This window comes from Desmodus rotundus, chromosome X (assembly GCF_022682495.2).
Source record: "Desmodus rotundus isolate HL8 chromosome X, HLdesRot8A.1, whole genome shotgun sequence".
NCBI lineage: Eukaryota > Metazoa > Chordata > Mammalia > Chiroptera > Phyllostomidae > Desmodus > Desmodus rotundus.
This window is the reverse complement of record NC_071400.1, coordinates 9478264-9498671: the sequence shown is the minus strand read 5'-3', so window position 1 is coordinate 9498671 and position 20408 is coordinate 9478264. Positions and strand designations below refer to the sequence as shown.

General features: G+C 49.2%; 1 protein-coding gene across 1 annotated transcript; it reads left to right on the top strand.

Annotated features, from left to right (window-relative positions):
* Positions 1-3744: 3744 nt before the first annotated feature.
* On the top strand, positions 3745-6545 carry LOC123479228 (uncharacterized). The gene is made up of 4 exons (XM_045191270.2): positions 3745-4229; positions 4314-4471; positions 5132-5268; positions 6408-6545. The coding sequence occupies exons 1-4, from the start codon at positions 3745-3747 to the stop codon at positions 6543-6545; spliced, it is 918 nt and encodes a 305-aa protein (XP_045047205.2).
* Positions 6546-20408: the final 13863 nt, after the last annotated feature.

The window sequence follows — 20408 nt, the reverse complement described above, 5'->3', positions numbered from 1 at the left end:
ATATTGTTCAGAGAAACCCCTAAAGATTCTACCAAAAAAAAAAACAAAAACAAAAACACCCTTACTAGATTGAATAAATCAATTTGGCAGAGTAGCAGCATACAAAATTAACATCCAGAAATCAGTGGACATTTTACACACCAGTAATGACTCTCAGAAAGAGAAACTAAGAAAGCAATCCCATTTACCATCGCAACAACCACAACAAGAAAAGGTACCTAGTAATAAACTTAACCAAGGAAGTAAAATACCTGTTCTTGGAAAACTATCGGACATTACAGGAAGAAATAGAAGAAGCCAAAAGCAAATGGAAGTGTATATGTTCATAGATTGGAAGATTTTACATCACTATAATGTCCATACTACACAAAGCAATCTATAGACCCAAAGCAATTCCTACTAAAATACCAATGGCATACTTCACAGATCTAGAACAAAATCTAAACATTTGTACGCAAACAAAAAAGACCCTGAAGAGCCTCAGCAATCTTGAGAAAGAAGGATCACAATACCTGATATTAAACTATACTATAAGGCCACTGTAATCAAAACAGCCTGGTACCGGCACAAGGAAAGGCATTTAGATCAATGGAGCAGAAGAGAGCCCAGAAATCAGCCCACGCCTTTATGATCCATTAATATTTGGCAGAGGAGGCAAAAGAATACGATGGCGTAAAAGCAGTCTCTTCAATAAATGGTGTTGGGAAAATTGGACTGGTACATGCAAAAAAATGAAACTAGACCACCGACATTGTGCATTTTCAGAATAAAGAAGTCGAGGAGAATGGATAGCTCATGTTTTAGAGTTATGCATTAAAATATTTACCGTCATAACATAAGATGATTTTTGGCAAATCTGGAAGAAAGGGCAACAAGAAAGTAAATATGAAATGAGATTGGCTATGAGTTGTGAATGGTAGCATTTGGGTGATTGGTAATTAGGGTTTCCTTCACTATTCCATGTTGTACACTGGTTCTCAAAGTGTGTTTGTTCTCCCACCACCAGCACCTGCATCACCAGGGGACCGGTCAGAAAAGCAAACTCTGGCTCTCACCCAAGATTTTTATCTGAAACTTACAGATGTGGGAGTGAACAAGCTGTCTTTTCACAAGCATTTTGGGTGATTCTGATGCAAGCTAATGTTCCAGGACCACTGCTTTACTGAAGTGAACCTGGATATTGTTTGTAGTTTCGTACACAAAATCTACTTCTATATGTTTGATAATATCCAGAGTAAAATTAAAAAAGAAAGGAAGGTAGGAAGGAAGGAATGAAGGAAGGAAAAGAAAGAGAGAAGGAAGGAAGGGAGGGAGGGAGGGAGGGAGGAAGGAAAGGAGACACCGAGTCACGGCAAACTCACTTTAATATGGAAACGTTGGTGGCTGTCTATTTAATGTTAGGAACAACCCAAAGACGCCCACTTTAGCCATCTGTATTCCACCTTGTAGTGGATGGCCTAGCCAGCACTGTAAGAAACCTGTTGGTTGATCATTGTACTTCTGTTACTCACACATTCAGAGAAAACCACGCAACATCTACGGACAAATCATTAGATATCACTGAGTTGAGCACGGCGGCTCACTCCAAAATCAATTCACTTTTTAAAGACTCCAAAGGCTTTCTGTAAAATGGATACAAATAGAAAGATGCCATTTAAAACAGATATCATGTGCAAGAGCAACAGCACTGAGCAGTATCTTAGGATAAATACAGTAAAAGATGTACAAGGTCTGACTGTACAAAAGATAAAACTAAACACTAAACTGAAAGATTAAAACGTTAAAGAAAGCCCACATAACTGGAGGGACAGCCCACGCTGGTGACCAGGAAGGCCGGATAGCATAAAGATAGTCAATTGCCCCTTAACTGGCCCATAAATTCATTGAAAATAGACTCCAAATCTGTTACAAATGAGTTTCCAGGGAACATGGCATGCTTACCCTAACGTTTGTGTGGAAGGGCAAAATGCGAAGAATAGTGGAGATGTGGCTGGAGACTGATGCCTAAGATGTGGGGACTTGCCCTACCAGAGATCTAGATGTCTTACCGCGAGATAAAAATTAAGAGGGTGGCATTGGCACAGAAATACAGAAATGTATGCAACAGGACCTATGCTCAGAAACGGAGGCACACAAATACGGACCAAAATGACTCCAGACGGTGCCGAATGCCCCCTGGATTCGTGCAAAATCGCCCCCGATTAAGAATCCCTGGCATAGGAATAGGGATCGACCTTAAAGAACACACGCTGAATTCTGTAAAAGTAAATGACAGAACACCAAGTGCACGAGTTAAAAATGCACGCACATGCAATATTTCACATCCAAAGAGAGAATAGTCTGGGAAACAAGGCTTGGGGAGCACAAAGCTCCACTTTACTTCAGGAGTTATTGGCCGGCCTAGCACAGCGAGGCCAAGGAGAAGTAGGAGGGCGGCGACGGGGTGGGACTTTGGTGGGTGAGCTTTAGGGAACTCGAAGCTCATAGGTCGCCGGCCACAGCGAACTGTGGGAAGGCAGCGCTGGAAGCTCATTGGCCTTTGTGAGAAGGGCGGGAAAGCGAGCAGGCTAGCAAGCCAGCGCCAGCGTCTTCCCTCGGGCCTCTCGTCCCAGTCCATTGCATGACCTGCTGGAGGCTGACCAAAGGCTAGTATCGGGGGGAGAGGGGCCCTCGTTCTCTACGCCGCCGCTTCTTCCTCCCCTCCCCCCCCCCCCCCCCCCCCCCCCCCGCTCTGGATCCCCAAACCCTTCCGCTTCCGCAGGGTACCTCCACCGGCGCCTGATGTCCACTCTGCCCCACACCCCCACGCGCACACTCTGTAGGACCCCTGCGGGAGGACCCATCGCCCCAGCCTCCTGACCCCCTGGCCTTTGGCCCCTGGGGCAAGGCTGCTTTTTTTTTTTTTTTTTAATTTTTTATTGTTATTCAATTACAGTTGTATGCCTTTTCTCCCCATCCCTCCACCCCACCCCAGCTGAACCCACCTCCCTCCCCCACCTCCACCCTCCCCCTTGGTTTTGTCCATGTGTCCTTTATAGTAGTTCGCAAGGCTGCTTTTGATTCGGAGGTGAAGGCGGCGGCGAAATTTTGGGCTGCCTGTGAGGGGGTGATGTACTCCGGGTCTGTGTGTGGGGGTGGGGCAAGGGTGTGCTCCACCATAATGTTGGAAGCGTGGAGTGGAGCATGGAAGAGTGTTGGGAGGCTGAGGAGGGAACGCAAGGGTTTGCATGAAAGCGGCGGGGAGTGTGTTGGTGCAAGAGAACAATTAGAGCAGTGGAGCAGTGAGGAGTTGGCTGCTGACTAGATCAGGGCCTGACATTCGATACGGGGCACAGCAAACGTCTGTTCAAGGAATAACCGAGGGGATGAATGAAAATAATGATTGAAAGAGGGGCTTGGGATCCTGAAGGATAATATGCTTTCATGGAGTGCACAGGTCTGCCACCTTAAAAGGGCAGCAAGGAAATATTTAAGATCATGGTGGGCTGCAAGAAAAAGATCAGAATGGATTGTGATAAAAAAAAAAAATTGAATGTAGGGCATACATGAGCCTAGAAATAGAATTGAGTGCCTGAGGCATAGATTCATGAGTGGGAAGTGAATGAATGCAGAAGATTAGGAAGACAATTGTGGAAGTGGCTGCCAGGAATAATAATGGTTGAGTGTAGCAGAGTTCAGGACGGTACACGAGAAGGGCAAGTAGTAATTGTTGAAGGCGGCACGAGAGTGCATGTGTATACCTGAATGTGGGATCTCCGTGGAGTGAAAGGAGGCAAGGAGAATCACAAGGCTTGCAAGTATACAGGACCCAAGTCAAGAGTTCCTTGGAACAAGGCTGTGCGTGAGAGAGCCTTCCTGGGAAGGAGGCTACATGAGCAAGAAGGGAGTGTGCAATGTGCTTTCAGCGGTGAGCTGCATGGAAAAGAATCCAGCCCCTTCAGGTGGGGTTTACCAAGGTCAGAGGAAGTATGTTTGGGGGTAGGGGATCATGTGGCCATCCTGACCTCTGCTTCTGGGCCCACAACCAAGGATTCCAAGGAAATGCCTGCTGGGCCCTGCTGCGCCTGCATCTGCGCCACTGGGCTTCAGACCAGAGTCCCATGGGGGATTCGACTTGGCCTCAGAAGATCTCCACGTCTTCACTCTGCCTGCTGCCCCAACCTCGGCAACAGTGACCAAGTCGAGGACCATGAGCACTGCTGCCTCTTGCAGCCACGTCACCCCGCTTCGTGAGTATGGTGTCTGACAAGGGGAAGGCAGGGCGGGCCTCCTCTAAGCCTGACTGACTTTAGACCTGCAATCTCCCACGCTAGGAAGCAGCGCAGGGTCTTGCCTGCTAGGAGCTCCTTGAAGAGGAAGCAGGGGGCACAGCGAAAGAGGCGCCTGACTGGAGAACTGATAAAGAGTGGAGCTGCACCTCCCAAAGATCCCAGCTTTGTCAGCAAGTCGGCCACTGAAGAAGGAGCTCTCAGTGAGTGTCTCTGGCCAAGGAGGGAACCCGGGTTTGGGTACAGGGAGCATAAGTAGTTCTGTCACCAGTCTTACCACCCAACTCTGATGTGGCCTTGGGCAAGTTATTCCTTGGGCCTTAGCTTCCCCAGCTATAAAATGTCATCAGTATTATCTACCGAGTACTGGTGTGAAGGAGAAATGTGGGGAGGGGTGTTGAAATGGTCCACGGTGAGATGAGACCTCAGGTTGGGAGCGAGGTAGAGTGAGGTGAGATGAGGGGGAAAGGACCTCCTGAGCTGTTTCCAGTTTCCCATAGCAGGGAAAGAGAATGTCCTGTCCCAGCTTAAGGCCCAGGCCTGTGCGACCCTCAGGGAGGTAAGGAGTAGTCTGGGGCCAGTTGGGGAGGCTCCCAACTCAGCCACTGCCCAGACCCTTTCCTCTGTCTTGAAGTTCTGTGTTCCATCTCTAACCCTACTGCAACTTGCCATGTGACCTTGGGAGAAAAGTACTTCTCTCTCTGGGCCTTGGTTTCCCCAGCTGCAAAATGAACAGCTCGTCTTCAAAGTCTTCCCAGCTCCGACACTCTGGGCTCCTGTCCTCAGCCCCAAACATGCCCACATCTCCTCTCTCCATGGCCTGCCTCCCACCCGTGTCCAACCTGTGCTCTCTGCTCCTGCAGGCAGTCTCGCAAGGGCCTCTACTGATGGATCATTCCCCAAATTGTTTGTCTCTGTCCTGGACTACAGCTCCCTTGAAGACGCAACCAACAATTTCTCCTTCCAGGAGTTCACACCGGACCCATGTCCCGATCAGCACGTGAGTAGACTGAGAAGAAGCATGCAGCCGTTTGTGTATTGCGTGCATCCTCGTGCTTGATGCCATGGGAGATAGACGGAGGAAATGGAGGCAGTGGTGGTGGTGGTGGCGGTGGCGGTGGCGGTGGCGGTGGTGGTGGTGGTGGTGGTGGCGGTGGAAGAGGAAGGGAGGAGTCGGCATCTAAGACGAACAGGTAAAGACAGGGCTCTCCCAGCTTTGCCATTTCTTACTTGTGGGAGACTTTGCACAATGGTGTTTATGTCCCAGAGCCTCCAGTTGTTAGTCAGTATACTGAGAGGGGACAAAATTCTGCACCCACAGCATTGACAAGACGACTAGCATAACACCTGCCACATAGCAGGCCTTTAACGAACGGAGGCTTTTGTTCCTTTTGAAGCAGATTGATGGGATAGAAGGTCCCGCTAGAAAGGGGGACCGTGACGGTGAGGGCCACTGAGGCTCAGGCAAGAGCCCAGAGGCCATTAGAAAAAGCTTTCTGGAGATGAGGCAAGCTGCTCCTTCCGGTCCCGTGGGGTTTGGGGACTATGGAGGCAAGAACCAGTCTCTGCACAGGGACAGTAACCCCATCTCTCCAGGTGCTTTGCAGATTAAAACCCAGACACCTGTGATTTCCCATCATCTTCCCCGTGGCCCTGGGAGTTCTGAAAATGCTGGCAGGAATTAGTGTCTCAGGAAAGATGGAGGGAAAAGACATGGAAGCGGAAACGGGCCAGGCAGGGGAAAGGACTTACTTGCCCAAGCCACAACGAGTAATGGTCAGCAGGCCTTCGGAGTCCCTCATTCAGATATGGCAAAATCCTGCCTGTCTCTGTGTACCGGTAGTGTGTGTCTTACAGAGGTTTTAATCCCCCCGGCCTCTCCTTTCCTTGTTTCTAGATGCTCAACTCTGGTCCTCCAGCCCTATGCCACCCTTGACTCTCCTCTCCTGCAGCCACAGATCCTGGGAAAATAGTTGGGTCCAGAGCGCTGACAGGGGCCAAGCTTGGTGAATGGGAAGAGCAGGACACCTCGGGTTGAGTGCAGCCTTCAGTGGAACTGGGGACTGAGGGGCGCTTGTCACATGAGGCGGGGAGGTGCGGGCTCCCAACTGCCATTGTCCCACACCCTTTTCTCCGCAGGATCCCACAGCTTCTGAGCAGGCCTTGGTTTCTGCCTGCTCAGAGTGGCAGCAGAAGCTGGAGGCGGCCGAGGCACTGCTGATTCTGAAGGAATCTTCCCGGGCCCCTTCAGGCTCCATCTCCCCACTCCAGCCTTGAGTTGCACCAGGTAGCTTGGTCCTTGAAAGGGGAACACGGGGTGGGAATAGTTGGGAAACGGGACGGGCGCTGTGGTAAGCCGGACCTAACTAACTGCAAAGGCAAGGTTGGTGGGTTGAACGTCCCTGGGCCCAGGCACCCAAGCTCCTCAGTCTGACGCCTGAGATGGCAGTCGATGGCTGTTCAGTGAATCATCACTTTGTCGAGCTTTGCACTCAACAGCAAATGTCCAGTGCCCCGATGTCAAGAAACGAGGAAACTGGGGCCCTGAGAGTGTGGCAGCCACTTGCCCTGGGGCGTGTCGCATACCAAGGCGAGGAACCGGGCCTCCTGACTCTCAGCCCAGAGTGTTTCTACCCAGACCCTTGTCATCTGCTGTGGTCTGGGGAGGACATTTAGATAGGTGAACGTGCGCCGAGTCTGGAAGGAGATTCTGCTCCCTGTCCTCGGGGAGCTTCCAGTGTAGAGGTGGAGCCTGGGTGCCGTCACAAGTTATGTTTTGCGGCTAAACCTCAATGATGAGCCTGGAGAGGAAGGACCGGAGGAGGTCTGAGGGCAGATAGACACCTGGGGAGGCTGAGAGGGAAGGCTGGGCACTCCCAGGCCAAAATGGTGGATGGGGTATAGTGGGTGAGTGAAGCAGCGACGCTGGAGGAACTGCTGGAACAGAAGTGGGTGAGGCTGGAGAGGCTACCAATCTCAGAGGTCTGGCATGCCAGGCTCAGGAGGCTAGACCAGCAACTGTGGGCAGTGAGGAGCCAGGGAATGTGTGAGCTAGGGAGGAGCATATTCAAAGGCCTGGGGCTCGGCAAAAGGAAGTGCGGTGGCTGTGATGGAGGGACCTCTGGCGGCAAGACTTGAGGTGGGCGAATCAAGGGAGAAAGAGTTCTGTGCAATCACCCAGGTGGCAAAGCCTCGACTGGGTGGAACGGAAAGAGGAGAGAGCCGGGAAGGGAAATGCATGCAAGCTGGCACTGACCTCTTCCTTTCTGTCTACAGCTCCTGCTGGGGGTAGAGGGCTCCAGCCTTCCAGCCCCTCTCTCCAACCCAGGCCGGCCAGCTCTGTTTCTCTGCCTACTGGACACCTGGGGCGCATCTCCCTCTTGAGCTAGAAGCCCAAAGCAAGAGGCCTCTCTACGTAGAGTAGTGCCTATGTATGCATTTGCAAAATGTTTAGCGTGTTCAAAATGCTTAAAATTAAAAACACGAAAGCCTTCAGGTCCTTCTGTAAGCTTTCAGGCCCTTCTTATTATATGGGGCAATTCCTTGACTGAGGACAGATTTTCTTGTACCTCCAGCACTTACTCCCTTGGATCCTGGGGCCTTTTTATGTCGTATGAAAACCAGCTCGTGCAATCTAAGCCGATCAGTCTCGAAACTGAGTTCTGTGTGTTCATGTGCTCCTATGCCAGATTTTGTATTTCACTCGTGATTGCGAACATACCAGTGCACTCGTGGTTGTACCCATGCGTGCGAAAGTATGATGATTTTTTTTTCATTTTTGTTTCTAGGTTTGTGTGTTTGTGTGTGAACAAGTTATAAACTCTTGTTGTTGTAAGGCACTGCGATAGAGTTGTTTGTTACCACAGTATAACCTAGACTATCCTGACTCCAGCAGACTTGCTCAATTCAACTTCCAAAGTGAAAATCGCCATACTCAATGACTGGGATTTCTTAATGTGGCTGGATAAGAAAGCGATAGAGAAAAAGGGATAGGAGTTTTATTCACTCAACAAGTAAGTGCCTACCCGCTGCCTGGCATAGACTGTCTCCAGTTGTCCAGGGGGCCACAGGTTGAAATGTCTGGAGGATCAAGCAGATCATATAAATGAGAGCTCAGAGCATGGGCTCTGGCCACCTGACAGTGCATGCTGTACCTAAGGGTGCAGCTGCCATTTGGCTCTGACCAATTGTTGCCAGGCAGGAATGTGGGCTCATTGTTGCCACATCTCCTGATTTTTGAAGAGAAGATGGAATTCTAGATTTCTATGTAAAATCTCAATTTTAAAATGTTTCCTATGACTTTCTCTCTTTTTTTAAACAAATAAGTGTTTTTATTGTTGTTCAAATAGAGTTGTCCCGATTTTCCCCTCATCACGCACCCCCGCCCAACCCCTCCCTGCCTCCCACCCTCAAAACTATCCCCTTTTGTCTTTGTCCACGTGTCCTTTATACTTGTTCCTTGACAGCCCTTCCCCTATTTTTCCCCATTACCCCTCTTCCCCCTCCCCTCTGGTTACTGTCAGTTTGTTCTTTATTTCAATGTCTCTGGTCATAGCTTGCTTGCTTGCTTGCTTGCTTGCTTGTTTTAGGTTCCACTTATAGGTGACATAATATGGTATTTGTCTCTCAGCCCCTGGCTTATTTCACTTGGCACAGTGCTCTCCAGTTCCATCCATTCTGTCTCGAAGGGTAGGAGCTCCTTCTTTCTCTCTGCTGTGTAGTCTTCCATTGTGTAAATGTACCGTAGTTGTTTTATCCACTCATTTGCTGATGGGCACTTTGGTTGCTTCCAGCACTTGGCTATTGTTAACAGTCCTAGAGGAGAACATAGGCCGGAAAAGCTCAGATATTTTGTACAGCAATAAATGTGTTCCTCTATATAAGGGACATTGACCCTCATCTGCATCCAGCCAGGCTGCCTCCATCGCACAATGTTTTTAGAAAAGTATCTCCTGTGATATGCCTCTGTTCCTGGAGAACAGATGGTTTGTGCAACTTGATAGGAAGATATATTTGCCTTTTTTTTCTTTTCCTTTCCTTTTTTTTTTTTTTTGAGTACTGGAACTCTCCTGGATCCCTGGGGCACTCCTGCGTGGAGCATGTGTGGCCCCAGATACACTATAGTAAAACTCATGACTGCCATTTAATGTAGGCCTTCTATTGTATCAGACATTCTGTCATGTGAGTTACAAACAAAGAGACAGATACCCTTCCGATTGTCCTGCAAGTTGAGTATCAGTCAAATGTTACAGAAGAGCAAAGTGAACCAGAGACTTCAAGTGATTAGCTCCGGATGACACAGATGATTAGTGGCAAAGCTGGGAGTAGACCCCCCAGGTCAGACTAAGATTTGGGCACACCCTATGTCACCCTGGCCCCTGAGAAGCTCTCCCAGCCCGAGTCAGACCTCTGTCTCCTGCCCGCCCCCATCTCCAGAGATTCCTGCTGCCTCCATTATTATTGACTGCTGCATAACGAATTACCCCAAAACCTGGTGGCTGAAAATGATGCAGTTATTATCTCAGGGGGTTGTGGGACAGGGACCTGGGTGTGACTTAACTGGATCCTCCACTTCCCATCTCTCACAAGATTGCAATTAAGACTGTGGTTTCATGTGAAGGCTTGACTGATAAAAGATCCACTTCCAAGCTCACTCATGTGGCTATCGGCAGGATCCTGCTCCTCGTGCGTCATTGGATTGAGGCCCTCAGATTCTCTCTGGCTGTTGGCCAGAGACTGCCATCAGCTTCTTGCCATATGGCCGTCTCCATCAGAGCAAGAATGCAAGAAGAGCAGAGAGAATGAATGGCAGTGAGATGAAAGTCAGTCTTGGTATAGCCTAACTTCACAAATGACATGCCATCGCTTTTGCCACATGCTACCAGGTGGCCCACACTCAAGTGGAAGGGATTGTACAGGGGCATGAATGCCAGGATGCAGGGATCTGTAGAAGCCATTTTGGAGGGCAGCCTACCACACTTGCTCTCTGTGCCCACCTCAGCATAGTGAGCCTCTGCTGGTATCAGCTGCCTTGGTGGAGCTAATGGTTAATGGGTCACCTTGGACAGTGCTGTGCGGTCCCAGCCAGCCTCCTGTAGACCCATTGGATTGGACTTCACCAATACTTGGGTCTGCCTGGTACTGCCTTCTTCCCCATCCCCACCAGCCATACTTGGTCATTGAGTCCATGGGGTGTGACAGCAGCTAGCAAGGGAGCAGCCCCCTGTGTGAATGGAACACTCATCACTTGAGCAGGGCTGGGACCCAGGATAGTGTTCCTGGCCTCTCTTGGAAAAGACAGACAAAGAGCCCAGCTCTTGCACTGAGGCAAGGCCGACCTCTAGAGAACAAGTTTATAGAAGGCTGGGTCCTGGGTTATCTGTAAAAGCTGCTGAGGAGTTCTTGTTTCTCTTCTCTGGGCTGCAATTCAGGGTTGCAGAATCCCCCGCGCTCACCAGAGACATCAGGGGACCATTTCTAAGGTGATGTGAGGTCACCCTTGCAGGAAGGGGAATGGCTCTGAAGCCACACAGAGGCCTGGGATTATTCAGACACCAGGGAAGGGATCTGCTTTAGGGAGGAGATGAGTGAGGTTGGGATGGGGATGCTTTATATGTCCATGATATTTAATTCAAAAGTCGAGAGAGACCTGAAGCACTTATGGCAAAATATTATTAAATAGGGTTGGTGGGTGCTGTATTACTCTCTCTGTTTTTAGGTGGGTTGGAAGTATTATGCTGCCCTAAAAGTGGAAAGCAGAAGAGAAAGAGCAGATTGGTGCAGCCACTGTGGAAAACAGGATAGAGTTTCCTCAGAGCCATGAAATATGAAAAATGGAGGTATTTACTGAGGAAGATACAAGATACAAGAAACATTGAACATAGGACAATGACGCCTCAGTCCCCTTCAAGGTAGGCATGCCCCTTGGGACCTCCCACAGTTCTCCCAATCGCCATCACCGGCCCCGTCATATTTTCCTGAATCCCATCAACGGTCTGAAATCTCTTTCCTGTCAAAGGTGAGTTTAGTTTTGGGAAAAGCCAGAAGTCACAGGGCGCCAAATCTGGGCTGTAGGGGGGATGAATCACCTGGGTGATTTCATGTTTCGCCAAAAAACTCTGCACGAGACATGATGTGTGAGTGGGCACATTGCCGTGATGAAGGTGCCAATGACCAGTTAGTTGCCCAAGCTGAGGCCTTCTGATTCATCCAAAGAGTTTCAGCAAGAATGCTCAAGCTTAATGTAAAATTTGATGCAAATTCGTTGCCTTTCTCACTCAGTCATTTTGCATGTGACGACCACACAGTACACACGCTCACTCAACGGCGTCTACCGCCTCCACTGACTGGTACAGTGAAGCCATCGTTGTTCACACGTGCGCATTCCAGTGCACTCTCCTTGGCTGCCAGGTTACATCGGTGTCACACAAACCATTCTCGTTATATTAACAACGGCCGGGCTTTTTCCAAACAGATCTCGTCGTATATCTTAAGAATCCTGAGACACTAATTCGAAAGAATACATGCACCCCTATGTTCACTTCAGCCATATTTAAAATAGCTAAGATTGAAAACAGCCCAAGTGCCCAGCAGCAGATGAGTGGATAAAAAAACTGTAGTACATTTACACAACGGAATACTATGCAGCACTAAAAATGAAGGACCTCTTACCCTTTGCAACATCCTGGATGGACCTGGAGAGTATTACGCCAAGTGAAATAAGCCAGACGGTGAAAGACAAATACCATATGATCTCGCTCATATGCAGACTCTAATGAACAAAATAAACTGACGAACAAATAGAAACAGAGGCATGGATACATGGAACAGACTGGCAGCTGTCAGAGTGGAGGACAGTTGGGGGGCTGGATGAAAGAGCGTGAAGGGTTTAACCAGATCTATCTATATCTACATCTACATCTAGATCTCCATCTCCCATTGACACAGACAAACAGTGTGATGAAAGCCAGAGGGAGAGGGGGGTTTGGGGGTAGGTGGAAGTGGGCAGAGGGGGGATAGATGTGGATGGAAAGAGACTTTGCTTTGGGTGATGGACATAAGATGCAGTGTGCAGATGATGTTTCGTTGAGTTGTACACTCGAAACCCATATGGTTTTGTGAATCAGTGTCACCCCAATACATTCAGTAACAAATTATCTTTAAAAGGAGGGACTCTCCTAGCTCCTGACCTCAAATTTCCTCAGTGCGGCTCAGAGCCAAATGCAGCAAGTTCGGGGGCCTGGTGAACTCGGGCTGGGGGCTGGACTCCCCTGGCATAGCCTTAGCCATGATCCGAACAGTCCCAGAAAGCCCAGGCTTTCCCCAGTTCTGGGAAGCACTCAGCAGACTCAGCTCTTCCCCTGCTGCTATTTTACTGGAATACATAGCAAGACCAGCTTACAAAGGGACATGGTGTCAAAATGTGAGATAAATGACCTGAGGTGATGGACAGGCCAGGTGCTGGAGGAACTCTTTTCAGGGGTAAGGTGGGGGTCATTTGTGGTCAGTTTATAACTTAGTGGCTCTAATGCTTCTAAAAGCCTCGGGTTCTGTGACATCTCTCCTTCTGACCCAACCTCTCCGTCCTTCTGCTGGTACCCTCGTCCCCTGCCCCCAGGGTTCTCACTCAGTCTGTCAGTGCCCAACAGCCATATTTTTGAAATGTTTGAAACCAACGGAGTGATCAGCCTCCATCAAACATAGTCTTATCCAACGCGACTGAGCAGAAAAAGCAAAACTGCTCCAAGGCACAGTAGTAGAGACCCATATGGTTAAGTAATGCGGTGACACACTCTCCCTGACACCTCCCCACCGAAACAGGCAAACCATAAAGCACAGGAGGTGGATGTCGGTGTAGAAATGGAGACTGAATACCATGAAGCCAAAAGAATCAAGCATGTCGCGTTTATTTCAGGCCCAGTGACCAAGAAACTGGGGAAGTAAGAGCATGTGGCAGCAGAGAGGGCTTGATCACCATTCACCAGTCTGTGTCTGTGGCACCGTGGTCTCAGTTTCCAAGTGACTGGTATCCTCCCCTGTAAAAGCAAAAGCAGAATGACAACTAGACTCTTGGGAACCCTGGGGAAGTCAGGCCTGGCCCAGGGGCTCTCTGGGTGGAAAGGGAATGGGAGGCACGTCGGTTTGGCCGTGAGCAGTGAGAGAGGCAGAGGCTGGCTCCAAGCTCTCACCTGAAGGACTTGGTGAAAAAATGCCAGGGCTCTCTGGAACCGGCTCCTCCAAGACCCTTGGGGACCAGCAGACCCCTTGAGTAAGCCTGTGCCATTGGATGAGTTCTCTGTGGTGTTGACAAAATACATGAAGGACACAGTGTCTTCTGCTGAGCCACTCCTGTCCCGGAAAATACAAATTCACTCTGGCCGGCACTGACATCTATTCCTTCCTTCATCAAGTGTTTGCTGAGAGCCTGCCATGTGTACACCATGCTCAGTTCTAGGCACTGGGGATACAACAGTGAACTCTAGAGACCTAGATCCCAGCCCTGGAACTGATGATCTGTGATTCTAGAGGGAAATTGGATTCACCAGGTCGAGACTCAGCAGCTGCCGGTTGCCAATGAAGTTCATGTTTTCTAATCAAGCTATTATTCCTGTAAGTCCCTGGACTCATCCCCCCAAAAGGGTAACAACACCAGTGCTTCTCAAACCCTCAGACGTGCTGTGGAGATGAATGAGGTAGATCCATCAGCACCTGTGAGATGCCATGTGCCTGTCCTGCCTGAGAGGACTTATTGCCAGGGGCCAGCAGAGCTCTTCATTCTGTTGAGTGTAAAGAGGCTAAGGGCATGTCCCCTCCTTGAACTCCATCCCCACCTCCCTGGCCCAGATTTCCAACATCCCATCCTGTACATGAGGACACTGTGTTCAAGCAGTTGATACATTCTCCGACATTCCTTCAAGTACGGAGATGCCTCATTGACTAACACCATTGTTTCCCGTTCCTCCCCCCCCCCCCACCCCCCCGCTCTCCCATAAGCCCACTCTAATCAGGCTTCCAGCCCCATCACTCCACTTTAATTAATATGGACACTTAAATGACTGACTGAGAGTGATGGCTCCCGATTTTTACATCCTTCTATTTATGAATATATAAGCCTAAAGGCTTAAGGAAAGACTGATTTGCGCATTGTTTACTTTAAGCTCTAAAGAAATTCAAACCCAGGTAATTGTCAGTTGTACTCTCTCCCCACCGCCCCATCCTCATATCCAGAAGCCCAGTTTGTGGCCCTGGCTGGTGCGGCTCAGTGGATTGAGTGCTGGCCGGCGAAGAGAAGAGTCGTCGTTTCAATTCCCAGTGAGGGCACAGGTCTGGGTTGCAGGCCAGGCCCCCAGTAGGGGGTGCATGACAGGCAACCACACACTGATGTTTCTCTCCCTCTCTTTCTCCCTCCCTTCCCCTCTCTCTCTAAAAATAAATAAATAAGCTCTTAAAAAAAAAAAAAAGAAGCCCAGTTTGTGGACAGAAAAGCTCTGCCAAATCCCTGAATTTGCAGTGAGCAGAGACCCAGCTTTGTTGGGGATGCACGATCAAACTCCAGGTTTCTCTTCCATGTGGTAGAGGAAGCCAAGGCAGGCCATTCAAGGGAAGCACAGATCCAGAAACTTGCATCTCACAGAGACCCCGAGACCTTTGGCTGTAATTCTTGAGAGTTGAGCTGCTCAGTCAAGGCTCAGACTCAGCCCTGGGGACCCTTCCCAAGGATCTTGAGGATTCCCAAGGGTGTGTCACAGGCTCAAACTAGGTTTTCTGGAGCACTGCTGTGGGTCTTAAAGCCGTGACATCTTAAGACCTTGAGCCCCAGGGCACTGGACTAGGAAGCATCAGTAGTCCCAAGTGCTTCTAGTTCTGGTCTGTGGCAGGAGGAAGAAGGAGACTTTGGAGATGCACATTAAAGGGTAAATACATTAAAGTTGGTTAATCCTTGCTCAGCGGCTCGCTGAAGAATCTACACTGATTCACACTGATGTTGCCAGTGTATGCTACCCATTTGGTATATTTAATTATTTGAATGTTTCTCAATTTGCAGTTTGAAAACATGAACATCATTGGTATTTAATTTCCATTGTTGCTTGTGGTGTTGAGCTCCTATTGTTTTTGTGTTGGCCGTTTGCATTTCTGTAAACAGCTTGTTCCAAGTTTTTGCTAACTTTTCTACTTTGTTTGGCGTGTGCTTTTACAGTTGTTTCATCAAAGTTCTCTGTATATTGTAATCTGATTCTTTCTTTGGTCTGTTATATTTGAAGACCATGTTTGCTCCCATCCTCTCACTTCTCTTCTTAAAAAAACATGTTAGTTACTTACTTTTTGACAGAGAGGGGGAGGGAATGAGAAAGAGAGGGAGAGAAACATTGACGTGTGTGAAATACATCGATCGGTTGCTTCTCGCACACCCCCGACTGGGGACCTGGCCTGCAACCCAGGCATATGCCCTGACTGGGAATTGAACTGGTGACCTTTTGGTTCGCAGGCCGGCACTCAGTCCACTGACCCACAGCAGCCAGGGCCTCTCCCTTCTCTTTCCATTTCATTTCTTGTGTCTTCTCACACAGCCGCTTTTCATTTGGGGTGTGCATACTGGCTGCTTGATTTAGTGTTCACCATGACTGTGTGAGGTTGGGAATACTTACCCCAGTTTTCAAATGTGGACAACAAGATTTTGAGAAGGTGCAGTGATTTGCTCCCAGATGCTAACCTGAGATCCTAACCAATGAGTGTGCAAGATTCAAAAGCTATGCAGTGTACAGATGATGTATCATAGAATTGTACACTTGAAACCTATATAATTATATTAGCCGATGTCACCCCAATACATCTAATTAAAAAGAAAACGCAAACTACATAATGAGTTGGGCCCATGGTAGGCTGTGAGCCAACACTAAGACCCCTTAACATCTGCCTCCTCCGAGGCATAGAGGGAACATAAAGTCCATAGCAAAACTAGCCCCCTTTTACCTTCAGAGGAACATGCCTGCTTTAAACCCACACGACAACGTGTTGCAGAAGGACGGGGCATGATAATGGGCCTGATGGGCACAAGAACACCTCAATGAGAATCAGGAGATTTGGGGCCCAGGACCAGACCCATCACTGACTGTGGCTTTGGTTAAGTAACTGACCATCTCCTGGCCGCTTCTCTAAAACCAAAACAGAAGTTCTGACCCTCCCTTCACGAGTTCGGGTTGAGAGGAATTCTCTGACCCCAGCTGGGTTCCAAGGAAAGGAGATGTGATATACCTGCAGCAATCATTTCGGCAGCCCACACACTCCTCCCCACTAAAAGCTCTCAGCTACTGCTAGTGTCTTCACAATTTTCATGCAAATGGCTGAAAAATCAGGCCCAGAGGACAAATGAGATCCAAAGCCTACCTCAAGGTGCCTGACTTCAAGGAAACCGCGAGTGTCGCTCTGGGCCTGGCTCAATGCCTGCTGCTTTGAGGAGGTGGCACCCCACTTAATCCTCACAGCCCTCCCGAGAGGCAGGAGCTATTATTCCTGTAATCCTTGGACTCAGCCCCTCACAAAGGGCGACAACATCAGTCCTTCTCCATCCCTCAGGAACGTTGTGGAGATGAATGAGGTAAATTCTACAGCGCTGGGAGATACTAGAAAGCACAAGTCCAACTGATTACTCATTCGGTCAACTGCAGGAAAGCCAAAGCTGCTTGTAGTCCACATGAGATAAACGCTAACTTATTACTCTTCATTATCAGTTGCCCACTGGTGGTAACGTAACTGATAGAGTTACAAATGCCACCCCCCAAAAGTCACGGTTCCTGTCCTCTAAAGAAATACAAAAAGTCACCATTACTCTTCATAAGGGGCCAGGTTTTGCCTGGCGCTTCTTGACATGCTTTGTCCCATTTAGTTCTCACGGCAAGTAGAGAACACAGGATGATGATTTCCAAGTCTAGCTCCTGCCTCTTGGAGGAGATAGTTTACATTCCCTTCATCACCCCCAGAGGACATTATTGAGTAAGTAACCCAAGGCCAAAGCTTGCCAAACTATGCACCATGATGTGTGCCACAAATGGTTTATGGGTGTCCCTGAAAGATAGGTCTTGTTGGCTCTCCAGTGGCCAGTCAGGGCCCGAGGCAACCTCTTTTGTTCATTCACATCAATGTTTCATACTCATATCGCCCCAAATGACTAAGAACCACGGATTTCAAGCCCCAGCTTCACACCATACACCAGCACATGATACACTTATTATGTGTGTGTTATCATGTATAAATAAAACAGAATATGCATTCACACTCCCAGTGGGGTAGAATTTTGTTGATTTCCTTTGGCATTGTGAGCATATTTAAGGTAGCTTCTCACCAACCCAACGGCTCCATGAATTTTAGCAGAGTCCAACTCCAGACCTGACATCTTCAGCCTCCCACTGAATCCTGCTTCTCTACCTGCGATCCATATCTGGGTGCATGGTAACCCCGGCCACAGGTCACCCAGGCCAGAAACTGGTGTCATCTTGGGCCCCTCTTTAGCCCTCTGTTCCAGGCCCACCTCCAACCTAAGACAGTGCCATCCTCTCTATGCTATGGAAAACATCTCTCAAATCAAGCCACTTCCCTCCACCCCGTCTTGCACTATGTTCTGGCACACATTTTAAAACCCACAAGAGAGTGGGCGTTCTGTGGGTGCAGTTTCTCTGTCAGCCTGTCTTTTGTCTGTGATTGAGAGCAGGAGTGTCTGAGGATGGCCAGTGATGAATGAAATTCACTGGTGGGGTCATGGATACAAGCAGAGACCACACCGGCCCCCTGTGAGATCTCAGCGCATTTCCTCACACTGGAGTCACAGAAAAACCAAGTCCCTCCTCATAATCGGTATAGGGAGGCTGGGCCAGCCTTTTGTGGGAGTGGCCCACAAGAGTGTGCTCTCCCTTGGGAAGGCTGAAAGGTTGAGCTGCCTACCCTGGGAAGCTGAGAGCCCCACACTGGGGGGTCCCAGTGAGATGCAGCTTTCCCCGTACAGTAAGAAAACAGAAGGTCAATGTGATTTGATGGGAACCCCTATGAAGTCCATTCACTTGTTATACTGTGCCGGAAAGGCCCACCATTAGGCTTCATCTTTGGCATGAGACCAGTGTTTTTCAGACCATGCTCAGGAGCACCCCGAAGTTCTGTAGAGTTGCCCTGGGGCACCATAGGGAGCAGTGGGTGAAGGGTACAGCAGATATAGTTCTTTTCCCCCTTGGGTTACCACCATCATTTTATTAACAGGAGTAATCCCGCAGTGGTGTGTGGCATGGGATGACATTGGGTCCCGTCACCTAGGACCTCTTACCCCCTTAATGGGAAGCTTTGTTGGGTGTGGGACTAGAAGTACAGAATTTCCATCCCTAAGAGGATGAGCTGTGTGACACACAGTAGATCAGGACCCCATGGCTCCTAGCTGGGAGCAGCGGTGCTTAGGCTGAACTGCTGTAATAGAAGGACCCTTACCTCGGATTGACCAGCGACCAGATCCTGGCTCTGTCCCTTGCTGGTGATGTGACCTCAGAATAGAGTTCACACAACTCACCTTGTTTTGGATGATCGGAGAATAAAAGAAACACACATAAAACCCCTGTAACACAGAAGGCTGTGTAATGCTAGGCAGAGCTGAGGACAAATATTGCCATCTTCCTAAGGTTGCCCAGGATTTACTGGGATATGGCACCAGAGAGAATGAGTGTAGAAGGGGCAAAATCAAATAAATGGAGAAACAAACACACTCGATCTCTTGCTTGCTCTCACACTCCAATGGTCATCTGTTCACCATAAGAGCCAAGAGATTTGGCCGACCCCATACCCTCTACTGAGAAATAGTCTGCCTTCCTCACCTATCTGAGCCATCCCCTTGGGTGCAGAGATTGTGACATGATGTAGTTGGGGGTGGAGGTGGGGATGTAAGCACAGGAGAAGAGCTCAGAACTTGGGCTCAGTCATATTTTCACAAACAAAGGCGGAAAACTGATGACCCACTCCTTTCCCTACTGCTGACCTGTCTGAACCCTTTCTCCACATAATTGCCCCCCTGCGCTCTGACTGTTCGCCTGACTCTTCAAGGGGCAATGGGGCCCCTCTTGAGATACACAAGTTCACTCATTCCCAGTCATGGCTGGCGGTAAGGGGAGGCATATTTAACACATTTCAACAGATTCTGAGCCCTCCATAGCCAGAGACGGATCAGACGGCTTAAAGATGCACAGAGCTAAGAGAACACGGCTTACAGAAAACCCAGGCAATCACTTCTGGAAGTGCTGACACCAAAGAGCAGGAAGGGCTTGCCCAAGGTCAGGCGGGGGGAACATGGTTACCCCAGGCAGGGGGAACCGGGATGTAAATGGGGAGGGATACGGGAAATACCCTGTGATTCTGGGGCTGGCAAAGGAAAGTATCTTCTGCTGCGAGGCTACAGAATCCAAAGGCTTGTGCAAAGTGGGAGGCAGGTAAGGCCACATGGTGCATCCAGGCCAAGAGTGGCTGAGGTGGATGAGGGAAGCCCGAGATCAAATCAACAGCAGAGGTGTTCCTTTCAGGAGATGATGTGTAGTGTTGTGTCTGGGTGTCAGTCAGCATCTGGCAGGTAGTGAGCAGATGTGTCTCTGGGTCCAGAGGGCTAAGGAGCTGTTAGGGTCAGATTTGGGAACCCTGGACAGGGTGGGGTTGTACCAAGGGTGAGGAACAGAGGTGATGGCTCCTCGTTGCCTAGCCCCGCTACATGAAATCCCTTTCTGCAGCTTGGCTTTCAAGTGTGGCTGCCGAGTTGTGCCCCATATTTAACCACTAGATTTCATCATATCATTTCTTGTTTCAACAACTATTCACATCCTAAACACACATGCACACACGTGCATGGAAGGACTATCTCTGACACCTCCAGTCATGTCCAGTGACTGATGTGACAGCAGTTACAAAGGAGAGGATGACCAACAGACTCCCCAGACCCCGGTAGTTGGAGCTCCTCCCTTCATTTGGACAGGGCTGAGACCTAAGATGCAAGATCCCAGCCCCCCTTTGGAGAAGCAGCAACATGGAGATGAGCATCCCCACAGTTAAGGCCCATCTTAGGAGACAAGAGATGGCATGGGGGGAGGGGTGGTCCCTAGGCCTTGAGGAACAGCTGCTGAGACA

Coding starts and splice junctions, on each gene's coding strand:
- LOC123479228 (XM_045191270.2), top strand. CDS start 3,745: ATGTGGGATCTCCGTGGAGTGAAAGGAGGCAAGGAGAATCACAAGGCT. Junction 4,472..5,131: donor CACTGAAGAAGGAGCTCTCA/GTGAGTGTCTCT, acceptor CTGCTCCTGCAG/GCAGTCTCGCAAGGGCCTCT. Junction 5,269..6,407: donor ACCCATGTCCCGATCAGCAC/GTGAGTAGACTG, acceptor TTTTCTCCGCAG/GATCCCACAGCTTCTGAGCA.